Here is a 12,370-nt window from a genome sequence, read left to right on the forward strand (position 1 = left end):
CCAGGGAAAGGTCTCAACTTGGTAGGAAATTTTTGAAAGTGAGGGAGAGGGTAGATTATGAGCTGAATTTTTCTTCTTATCTTCCTTTCATAACAAAAATAGAACATTAATCACAAGTTCCTCTACATGTTTTTCTTCCCTATTGCACACTAGCTCCTTGCTAGTATTTGAAGCTAGAGAGAAAAAAAAATTGATGTGTACTCAAGTTAATAATGCGTGATTGTTATGTTGATGAATTGCTGGAGATGACTATATATGTAAAAGCTCTGCAAGACTCACTCATCCATGCATTCTGAGTGAAAGCAATTATTTTGGTGAATAAATGGCAGTTAGTTCTGTCTCTGAATAAGAACTGCTGGGGTAAAAGGTAACCTGGTAACTTTTGTCCTGCTGAATTTCTGGGACACTTTTTCAAATCGATCATTACCCAAATGATGGAAAGCCAAGTGCAGGAGCCAATCTTGCAAAAAGTGACCAACTTACAAACTTGGATTCTTCTTCCTCCAAAAGTCTTGTACTTCTTAGTCATCACTGAATTTTGTAAGATTTTCTCTGTCTTGAGACTGTGGAGAAAAAGTAGAGCAACCTGAACAAGGCACATCCAAGAGACTCAGAAACTGGGAGGTGAAAACATAGGATACCATGTATAATATCTGGAAATAGGGAGGCTTGTTTTTGTGTGTGCTTTGCTTCTCATGATTTCTAACTCAGACACATGATTTTAATATGAATGTCATAGTATTTTCAGGCCTGACTCTATCCTTTTTTTCAATACTTGCACTGTAAATTGTCCTGGCTGTCACTGAGCATAAGCCTTGGGCAAAGCTCTGCCTCCCAGCTAAGCCAAAGGGCCACGTGGCCTTTCTAGGGTAAGGAAAGGACCAGGCATGTAGTGTGGGGAGGTGGTGGTGGGGAGGAATCTGAAGTGAGCATTGACAAAAGCCCTAGTGACAGGCTCTGTTGGGAAGGGTAAGGTAGGCACCAGAAATGGGCTATATCACAAAGGTGGTTTTACAGAGGTAAAAAGACAGGAGTGACCTCTCCCTTGGAGACTCCTGTCACTGACTTTGTGCTGTGTTGGAGCATGAAGTAGCATGGCCAGCACCTTCAAGCATCGTCCCATGCAGGTGTGGCAAGGGGGACATAGCAGGGCTGTCTGATTTCTCTCTTTGTACATGTTTGACATCTCCTGGCTTTGCCATCTTGATTTTTTAAAAATGTTTTTTCCTGACTGGATTCAATGCAGGGGTTAGATCCTGTGGTAGCCCTTAAAGCCAGGAGTCCATGAGCAGTGCTGAGGAGGTGTGACCAACTCATTACAAATTGAAAACACAGGAAAAAATGGGAAACACCTTCTTGCTATCACTTTGATAAAAATGACAAGTTCAGATATTTTATTGTTACAAATACTTCCAAGACAGAGTAATGGAGTTGATATGAACAGAGAAGCTTTTGTTGACCCATTTAATTTAATTAGGTTTGGCTCATTTTCAGCTAAAGGAATTAGGTGGCTCAGGTTTTGGTAATGAGTGAGGGTGTCTTCCCAGACAGGTCATTTACTCAAGTGTTGGCCAGGTGTGCAATTGTTTGGCAATAATATTTCCTATGCATATGAGGGAGAGGCTCCTCCATGTAGCAGTTATCGACTGGTAACATGCCAGAAAATCCCAGCACTGAAAAAGTGAGCCCTGAGTGGGCAGATGAGAAGTGAGATAGACTGATGGATAACATGGGAGAAATTTCCACAGCTGCCATGCAGGAATAATTGCTCAATGGCCTCATCAACCACCCCAGTAGCCCCACCTGAGGTGGGTGGAGGGTCTTGTGGAGGAAGGGAGCTGGATGGTTAGATCCTGTGTCAGTCCACAGCAAGCTCTGGGATAGGATGAGATGGGGTGGAAGGTCCCACTTATAGCACCACCCCTGGCATTAGGAGTTGTTTGGAGGTAGGAGGATAGTGCTGTGGCTTCTCCATGTAGTTTGCTGAACTCCTCCTTCCTGAGTGGTTGCAAGGAGTGTTGTGGTGCTGTGGGGGTCCTGCTACTAGGGGTTCAGCCCTTATCCTGCTTAAAAGTCTGTGTGTGTGGACCTTGTAGCATGGGAGTTTGTTCAAGAGTCCAGCATTTTGTGTCGCAAAGGATGTCTTCTAGGCTATGCTGGTTTTGGCTGAGATGGAGTGAATTGTCTTTATGGCAGCTCTATGGGGCTACATTTTGGGTTTGTGCTGAAAACAGTGCTGGTAATGCTGAGATGTTTCAGCTGTTGTTGAGCAGAGCTTACACAGAGCTAAGGTCTTGTTTGTTTCTCACACCAGCAAGTGGGCTGGGGTGCAGAAGAAGTTGGGAGGGGACACAGCTAGGACAGATGGCCCCAGTGGGTAGTTAGTTTGGGAAGGTAAACGCTGCTCTGAATGTCCCATCTTCCTTGTTCTCACAGCTTTTATTGCTGAACATGATGTCATGCAGTATGGAGTGTCACCTTGGTCAGCTGGGGTCAGTGGTGACTGTGGGAGCAGGAGGATGCCAACAGCTCTGGAAGTTCAGACAAGTGTCCAGGTTGTGAAGAGATGGAGCAAGCATGAACTCTGAGGGCTTGAATGAAATCAGAAGTACCAGAGTCCTCTTGAGACCCACAGAGCTTCCCAGGTGGGCAGAGCTGTGCTCCATGGCTGCACTGGCAGGGTCCACAGCAGAGATGCACTTTCCTGCCAGGATCTGGACAGAGTTAGAAAGAAAGTCTTCTCAGAGAAATGTGGGTGAGGCTGATCAGTGTGGGTCTGATTCTTCATATTGCTGCTGAGGAAAAAAAATACTACTCATGCTACTACTCTTGGTGGAGAGTAAGAGCTGAAGGGCTCTGGGCTGCTCAGTGCCTTGCCTCTACTTTTGCTCAGTGAAACCACAGAGAAATGCAATGTTTCATAGCAGTGTCCTGCTCTGCAGGGAGGGATGGATGGAAAAGAAGTTGGAAAGCATGTGCCCTGCAGAGAGCAAAGGCAGGGGAGCTTGTCTGTGTGGATCCCCTGGAGAACAAGGGGAGGAATTTCCGTGGAAGGGGAGGGCAGGTGACCAATCCTTGCACTAGAAGTATAGTGCACTGGGAGGTCAGAGAATTAACTTCATCTCCTGATGATCAGATCTGGATCTGGCTTTTGTTGCTGTCCTGCTCTGGCAAAGAAGCTGATGACTGTGGCATTCCTACAAAATAAACTAGCTGGATGTTGCCTACTTCAGGGATTGGAAATTGGTGTTCATGGTAGTTACGCTTAAAGAGTTAAATGCCTGGGACTCACTGGTCGTGCCAGGTTGATAATGATCAGGTCTGGTAGGGTGATGCACTTGTATATGTCTTTACATGTCTTTATATGAAGATTGACAAACCTGGAGCTTCTTTTCCCCTCAGTCTGCTGTAACCTTACTGTGTGGGCATCACCCAGGCAAGAGATAGGCACATGGAAGACTTCAGAAGACTATCATCACCACTGAGGGCAAAGCAGCTTTAAAAATCTGTTTCCAGAACACTGACCTAGACCTCTCCCATGAATAGATGATATTCTGAATACTAAGTGATTTTTTAAATGCTGAAAGCTGTGTGTGTATATACAGGTACTTTGCTGAACTGAGTCCATCAGTAATACAGGTGCTGTAAGGGTTGGTGTCTACTCTCTTGTTCCATTGCTAAGCCTTTACATTTTAGGCCTTGTTTTTATTCAGCTTGGGTAGCTGTCTACCAATATCTCTTAAAATCAACCTTGATTTATCTTCCTCTTTAATCTTTCAATACCTCTGGGAAAACCTTTACACTGTTTTTGCAGCCAGTTGATTGTTCTCTCTCTTCCAAATTTCCATGGGATATTTGCAATATCCCACTCTAATACCTACTAATCCATTAAAAATTCCCATGAGGTAGATTAGGTAATCCACTGTGCCTCACAGATTGTGCTCCTTAGCTCACTGCTTTCCCTAGAACAGTCACAGAACGAGTGCTACATCTGCATTGGGAAAGCATTTTTCCCATAAAAGGATCCCTTAGCACTGGCTCACAGGCAGGCACAGCTTGCTTGAGAAAATCCTCTTTATTCAGATCTACAGGGATAGCATAATTTGACAACATGCTGGAAGTGTAGCTGCCATTATCAAGGTTAACCTGTGTGCTTGCAAAGAGCATGTCAGAATAGCAACACCTGAGTGGTCAGTTCTGCCTGCTCTGCAAGTGCTGTGTCTGTCGGCTCTTTGCTGACAAATTGGCCTCACTGCTTGTTTCTTACTGAAGATACTGATTTGTTCAGTGTTTGGATACTCTAAAGGTCTGCTCAGGAGCTATGCACTGGTTGCACTCTCCCTTAGATGTGCTGTTCCTCTGGGCTGTGTTTGGTATCACCATCTTGGTGAGAGCTTGATCTAACTTTTCATTTATCTTGGGAAATCCCTAGTATTCCCCTTTCTTAAATGAGTAGTGCAAACTCAGCTTTATTAAATGAATAGTGCAAACTCAGTAATTTAACTGGGAGGGGTAAAAAACCAGGCTGTCAGGAGAGCAGAATGGTACAGGCTGGAAGTCCTCATTAGGTTCCTTGTACAGGACATTGCTGCGTGTGGTCTAATGTGGATGGATGGGAAGCCTAGCAAGGTTAGGCACAATCTTGTTCTGTGTGTAGGCACAGTGGCTTAAAAAGTGCCAAGCACTCCCTGAAGAGGTGTGGTAAAATGCAGGGAACCTGTCAGGCAGAAGAAACTGTTATCTGCCAGGCCTATTTGGAGACTAGCTGCAATCTCCATGAGAGTCAGTGGTGGTAGATATCCCTCCTGTCCCTGCAGCACAATGGATCCGTGGGCAAGTAGCAGGCGTTGATAGCACCAGATATCCTGCAGACCAGGGTCTTGTGTTTCAGCTCCAAAACACCATGCTAGCCTCATGTGGAGGCCCCTCCTGTCCCTGCAGCACAATGGTGGGCAAGTAGCAGGCATTAACAGCACCAGGTATCCTGGAGACCAGGGCCTTGTGTTTCAACTCCAAAACACCATGCTAGCCTCATGTGGAGGAGATTCTTCAGCAGCGGCAAGTCCCTCATGCTCCCTGTTCCCCCACAGACAAGAAGGCAATGTCATATTTGCTGACTTTCCATGAAAACATCTCTCTTTCTGGTAAAGTACAACAGTGGCAACAAGCATAATGTCATGGTATGATGTGACCTTTTAAATCCAACAGATGTCATGGAGTGACCTGCTAAGAGTAAGAGGAAAGCTTTGATATCAGCCTCTGAACCTGTTTGCTCCTGGCTGTTTTGCTGACCCTAAGAAGCTTAGTGCACAGCATTGGCTGCAGGAGGGAGAGAGGTCACAGAAATAAGACTAAAAAAACAAGTGAAGAAAGGGTTGGAGAGTGTTTAATGGGTATTTAAACCTAGGTGTTGTTGGAAAATTTTAAATAGGTTCTAGCACTCTACTCCACTCTGGTGAGACCCCACCTGCAGTGCTGTGTCCAGCTCTGGAGTCCTGAGCACAAGAGGAGTGTGTCCAGAGGAGGCAACAGAAGTAATCAGAGGGCTGGAGCACCTCTCCTGTGAAGACAAGCTGGGAGAGTTGGGGTTCTTCAGCCTAAAGAAGAGAAGGATCTAGGGAGATCTTCTAGTCACCTTTCAATACTTAAGAGCTGCATATAAGAGATCTGGGGAGATCTTCTAGTCACTCACCTTTCAATACTTAAGAGCTGCATATAAGAATGATGGAGACAGACTTTTTAGCAGGGCCTTTAACAATAGGACAAGGGGTCATGGTTTTAAACTCAAAGATGGGAGATTCAGACTAGATATAAGGAAGAATTTCTTTACAATGAGGGTGGTAAAATGTTGGAAGAGGTTTTTTCATGGTAGAAGCCTCATCCCTGGAAACATTCAAGGTCAGGTTGGATGGAGCCCTGAACACCCTGATCTAGTTGAAGGTGTCTCTGCTCACTGCAGGGGGGTTGGAATAGATGGCATTTAGAGGTGCCTTCCAACCCAGACCATTCTATGATTGACACACACAACATCCTAGTGCTACATGGAGCTCATGGCTGTTCATATGCTAGATGAAAGTGGTTTCCAAAGCATTTCTGCTTTCATGATATATAGTCAACTTTTCTTGCTCCTGAAGCAGTGTTAACACTTACTGAGTTTGTGCTGGATGCTGTACCTAAGCTAGAAGAAGGAAATGAACAGGAAAATTAGTGTTGAGAAGATGGTTTATGATTTGGTTCATGTAGCCTGCTGGGATGACATCTTTTAGACATTCTCCTACTAACTGCTGTAGCAGAGCCTCATGCTTGATCTGTGAGCACAGCTATTATGGGATAGCAATTTGTGAGCTCCCCTTACACTCTTCCTAAATAGTGGAAACCCAGGAGCATGTCTGTTCTCTCTGTGCTGAAGGGTAGGTATAGATTCCTGCACAGTGAATTTGAGTGTCCTGATAGCAGGCTGGCCTCTGAGTTATCTTTTGGGTGGGCTTAAAATCTACGGCCCAGGACTAAATCCATCTACTGAAAATTATTAAAGTGTATCCGTTTTGTGAGGGACAAAGTGGGTTTTCATAAGAGATTTTATGGTTGCATCCAGGCAGTAGCTCCTCAGCTAGTGACAATCCTCGTGCTGCATCTGCTGCCTTCTGCACCTCTGATTACCTGGGAGCCCTTGTCTCCTAACTAACCACAACTGTCAGACCTTGTATAACCAACTCATTGCTGTACACAGCAGTGACGTGGGTCGTGGTTTTAAGTTGTAAACATAAAGCCAGGGTGCCCTGAGGTTCAGTGCTGTGAACAAAGCAGAGGCAGCAGCTTGGGCAAAGCATTTTCTGCAGAGAGAGCAAGTAGATACTGAACAGTTCCCCCTTGTTCAGGGAAGTGGAGATAAAACTGAAAGTCCTGGGAAGGAAATTAATCTGCATGCTGTTCATGCCTTTGGCAAGCCTGAGAATGTCCTAACTCCTTATCCTGTATGTGGGGGGGTGGGTCATTGCAAATGCAAGTAGGGCACTGCTGTTTTGTGGCTACACATCTGCAAACCTTGCCCTCTTCACGCCTGCCTGTATGACCCTGGATTTGCAGAAAGAGTTCTGCCAGTCAGTGCAGGGCAACCTGGCCTGGGACTTGCTCTTTGTGGCCTCTGGTGCCACTACTGTCCTCTGGCTCCTGGAGAGCTGGGGATGAGGAGCAAGGTTTTGAATGGGTGGACTCTTAGGCCTGTGGATATTTACCATGGCAGGGTAAGATGTAGTTCTAAATGTAGGTTTAGTGGCTGAAACCTCTGATTTTCTCTGGTTAGCTTTGTTTACTCAGCAGAAGACCTTAAAGCAGCTTTCCTGCTGCTGCAGGGATCTCAGAGACTGGTGATGCCACAGGCAGGGTGCAAGCAGGGAACACTGGGCTCGTGCACAAAGCTGTCTTGAACAATTTTCCCTCCTGCCCAAAAGAGACAGCTCTGTGCACCCGCTGCCTGCACGCACCCTGAGCTGGTGGCCAGAGCTAATCTCTAACCTCCTACACGAAGCGAGCAGCTCCCAAGATGAGTGCAGGGGATTTTGAGAGGCTTCTGTGGTTTTGGGGGAATGATGTATGTGGAAGGTTGCAGGGTTTTTTTGCTTATTTTGGGGGGCTTTTTTGTGTGTCTCTGTGCTGGTGACATGTCAATGTTGCTTCAGTGGTTTGGCTTCTGGATGCTGTGCTTTAAAATAGAGATGTAGGCAAATTGGCAAAATGCCAGAGGAGAGCAGCACTAATTGTCAGAGCTTTAGAAAACATGACCTCTGAGAAGAGGTCGAAGAAATCAGGTGCATTTAAATTAGGCAAGACTGTATTGGTGGGGAGGGAGAGGGATGTCATGGTTTCTCAGTACATAAAAGCTGTTGCTTAGGAAGGATGATTGATTGATTCTTTCATTCTCATTGGAGTAAATGATGAGGCAAACCTGTGTTTACACTGCAGAGAAGACTTAGTTTGGATATTTAGGAAAAGCCTTCAATGCAGTGAACTGCAGGAAGTGATTGTCCAAGAGGGCTGTGACTTTAAAGAAACTCCGTGGTTTAAAGAAACTCTGGTCTGGTTCCATGAAAAATACGGGCTGTGCAGCCTCCCAAGATCCTTGTTAGTGCCTTTGTTCCTGTAGCTTAGGCTAAAAAGGGAGGTTTGGGGCTGATGCCTGTCCCTTAGCAACAGCAAGCCTTGGCTTTTCCATCATGGCCAAGCTCGTGATCAGAAGAAACGCATGAACATCCTTTAAACATTGGCTATAGTTCATAAAAATGGTGTCTTCGGTGGATGATAATATAAAGTAAGGTCTGTTTATTTGCCCACTGCTTTTGAGTCTTTTTTGCTGTATCTGTATTGCAGTTGAAGATCTGATGGCAGAGAAACTCAGGCTTGCTCTACTCTTAACTTTCTTCACAAGGAGTGAAGAGAGCCAGTACAGTGAAGACCTTAGTACAGGGCAGTTGCATCCACTGCTTGGGGGGACCTTTTACACTGAGTTTTGTGCTATTATCTTCACTGCTTTCTGCAGTGGAAGAGCTGGAAGGGATGTCCTGATCCAGGCTGCTATCACCTCTGGCAGGTGACAGGGCAGGTGGACACAGGCTTGGAAACATGACTTTTCCTTTGCAATTGTGCCCTAGGAATTTCTTCTGTAGCAACATGACTCTAGATTCTGGGGCTTTTAGGCATTATAAAATAAAATGTGAAAGTAATTGGTTGCTGAGAAAATATCACAGATTAGCACAACTTGTTCTCTACCTTGACTGTTTTTATATTTGACAAGTATCACTTGCAGAAAAAAAAGGACAGGTTTTATTATAACTCCTTTGTCTCCTTCCCTTCCAACTTTCTGAGCACATTTTTCACAGGCATCAAACTACTTTGAGGACAAAATGTGAGTGATTTTTCCAGTGGTGGTAGAAAAACCAGGACGTGTGAGGATGCAGTTCACTGGTGAAAGTGGCAGAATTTCTCACACTCCCCTCACTCACGATCTTGCCTACAAATCTTTTTGAGGCATAAGGTGTTTCTTTAATGGGAAAAAGTCTAGATTTTTTGCACCCATTGGCAAGGCACAGATAAAAGCATGGACCTGTAATATCACATTTGCTTCTTTCGTCTTGTCTTAGATCCACAAATGCAGAATTCTGGTTTTTGGACAGATTTACAGGTGACGTTGTCTAATCTAAATACCCTACTTTTGTTTCCCTCTTGCCCAAAGCTATTAACGTTGTCAGAATTGATGTCCTTTGTTTTGTGTACTACTTACAGCCTGAATGTTGGACATCAGCAGGTCTAGTTTTTCCTCGGGCTGCAGTAAGAGGTAGGGCATGCTTTTCCTGTTGGCTGTGTTCATGTTCTTGCATCCCTTTCCTGAGGAAGCTGTGAGCCAGTCTTCACAACAGGGATGGAGAAGGTGAAATGGCTTCTCTGTGATCAAGCTAAGAGCAGGTCCAGTAAAGGCAGGACTTCGCACACCTTCATCTTTGGTGTTTTGTATGGCAATCACATGCTGCCTGTGGGTTGATGGGCACACGCCCCAGGGTTTGCAAGCAGGCAGTGAAACCTCCCACTTGCCATGATAGATGGGGTGTGAGGTCTTGGCAGTGCCCAGAGTGGCCAAGAGGAACATTGCTGACTGTGCACGGGAGCTGGGTGCAGCTGAGCCCAGCCTGCTGGGGAGCAGCCTGGCTCATCTCCACTCCAGTGTCCGTTCCTCTTGGAACTGGGAGTCAGGAGGTCTGGATCTTATCCACAGCTCTGACACTGAGTCACTGCATGACCTCAGGCACTCGGATACCATGGTGATGAACACAGCACAAATGTCTAGACAGATAGATTAGATTGGATAGACTTTGGATTTGGCAAATATTTGTGTATCACCATTGTCAGCTCTCCCCTGCTCCAACCACCCAGCCCAGTGGTTTCAGGGGGTCTCCCACACAGCAGAGGGGGGAAGAACAACTTTTTGCACTGAGGAAGGAAGGGACACGTAACCACAGTGACACCAGTGCCAGTGGTGACAGACTGGTAGCAGAGCAGGCAGTTGGGCAGCTCTTGGAGGAAACAACACTGCATGGCAGAAAGGCTGAGGAGGCAGGAGCTGGCTCCTCCCCAGCACTGCTGCAGCCCTGCAGGGCTCCCAGCTCCCCTCCTCTAACCAATTAGTCTCTAAGTGCCTCAGGGCAATGGTGACTTCCTCATATTATGGCTTCTATCACAAGACCCTGATTTCAGAGAAGAAGACAAACTACCGAGGTAAGACTTCCTTAAAAGCTTTCCTGTGCCACTTTCAGCCTCTGGCACAAGGGAGGATGCGGGAGAATCAGCTCCCCTCAAAGTGACTCTTGGTTATTTTCCCACTTGGGTCCCTTGTGAAAGATAAATGCAGCAGTCCAGCAAAGATGTTCCTAGGGGTGTGCCCCATGGAGGGATTTCCAGAGGTCTGCAAGGTGTCCTGGGCACCCCTGAGAGTGAACCAGAAGTGCTGGAGAGGAGCACTTTAAAGAGATTTGCATAGCAGGGCCTAATTACAGTTGTTGATTCTGGTGTTTTCAGTCTTGTTCATATTCCATTAAAGAATAATGCTGCTTAATTTGCAGCAGAGGGTCTTGGTTAACAGTGCCCCCAATCACAAGGCAGCCCTAATGACACTATTTCCCTATTTCTGGTGATACATAATTAAAAAATCAGTTAGTTTCTAGTTGTGTAGTTCTCCCCTCTCCCCCGATCTCCTAATTACTAAGTAATTTAATGATTATCTGTAAATATTTCAGCACTTAGATCTACTAATGAGTCCATGGAAGAGTTAATACCTTGAGTGGCACAACTGCTTGCCAGTTGTGTTTCCAGTACTGCATTGCAAGGAATCATTTTTCACCTTATATGTGTGAGAAGAGAGGCTTTACTTGTGGTGACTTTAGATTTGTCCTCTGGCTTTGGGGCTGAGGACATGGCAGGAGAGGGGCAGCAATCAGAAACTCTATCTCAAGATACAGGAGTTGTGGGTTTTTTTGCTGGTTTTGGTAGTGGATGTGTGTTTCTCTGCAAATGGTTTCATGTGGCTTAAACTCCACTGAAAGAGATGTGCTGTTGCCTGGCTGTGGGAACTGTGGGTTTGAGTAGAACCAGGTATGAGTCTGGGTCTAGTTGGGATGCCCACACACCTGGAAGAAGGGACTGAAATGGCTGGTTTCTGCCCTGACTCTAGAGGTTTGTGGGAAATGGTAATACAGCTCTTGCCACACTTGGACAAGAGAGAAGAATGGGTCTGGCTGTGACTGCCCATGTCTGGTGTTTCTTCACAAGCTCATCTTGCATGTTGCAGCCACTGGCACTTATTGTGGCCTGAGGGTAGCCTGGTTACTGGGTAAGGCAATATCTGAATTTCCCAGCAAACCTGGTTGCAGTTGTCTGCCCCAGCTCTGTGGCTGCAGGCAAGAGGATGTGGGGTGACATGTGCCCTAATACCCATGGCAAAATGGGGAATCTCTTCTCTAACCCAAATGCTTCTCTGCTCTTAAAAAACACTGAGTGCTGCTTTGTCACTTCATGGATCTGATCCCTGAACCTGTCTGGTATCTTGGGTATTAAAATTCACATGGGGTTTTCAGACTGAACACTCAGAGCTGCCAGAGTGATGGAGGAGTGAGCTGGAGTGTCTTTCCTGCCCCTGTGTTGCATGGGCTTGATTGCTATGTTCTTCAAATGGTCAATCAGTAACACCTTATGCAAGCCCACTGGGAGCACACTGATGGTCTCTGAAGGCATTATTTGGAATAACCAGAGATAATTGTATAACTAGGGGGTAATTAACTTCCAGGAATTAAAGAATCAAGCTTAGGCTGCACTACTCCTAGGGGTGAGTCTGTAAGGCTGGGAGTTAGAGTAGTCTTCTCTAATCATTTGAGCATGTGACTTGGAAAACCTTGATGCTTGGGGTATGTGAGGCTGCTTCAAATAATATTCATGCATTTCTAGGCAATTCCTTAATAACTGATAAGGGAGGAGGACATGAATATAGTCCTAACCCAATCCATTTTTGTTTCAGGTAACCCTGTCACAGTGGGAATGAGCATCCATATCTCCAGCATTGACCAGATCTCTGAAGTCAACATGGTAAGCTTGGAAAGAGAGGAAAAAAAAAAAAGCTTGATAAAAGGGTCTTCCATTCCCTGCTGGAGGTGTGCTGCCAAGGTAGTGGCTTCTTGGAGCCACTTGAGATCTCAGGGTGCACTTCTGAAAAGCAGGGAATGTTACACCCCTTCTTCCTTCACTGAAGTACTACAGATCTTCCTTGCAGCTGGGAAGTTGTTGGAGAGAGAATGACATCTTTCTGGTGCTGCAGAAGTACTTTTTCCTT

General features: G+C 45.7%; 1 protein-coding gene across 2 annotated transcripts in view; it reads left to right on the forward strand.

Annotated features, from left to right (window-relative positions):
- The window catches only part of GABRQ (gamma-aminobutyric acid (GABA) A receptor, theta), a 72,065-nt gene that overhangs the window by 15,875 nt on the left and 43,820 nt on the right, over positions 1 to 12,370 (forward strand). For both annotated transcript variants that reach the window (XM_009997089.1, XM_009997090.1), the window contains exon 3: positions 12,059 to 12,126. In XM_009997089.1, the coding sequence (XP_009995391.1) occupies positions 12,059 to 12,126 (68 nt within the window). The remainder of the gene's footprint in view (positions 1 to 12,058; positions 12,127 to 12,370) is intronic.

Source organism: Chaetura pelagica, unplaced genomic scaffold, assembly GCF_000747805.2.
Source record: "Chaetura pelagica isolate M959 unplaced genomic scaffold, ChaPel_1.0 scaffold344, whole genome shotgun sequence".
NCBI classification, from domain to species: domain Eukaryota; kingdom Metazoa; phylum Chordata; class Aves; order Apodiformes; family Apodidae; genus Chaetura; species Chaetura pelagica.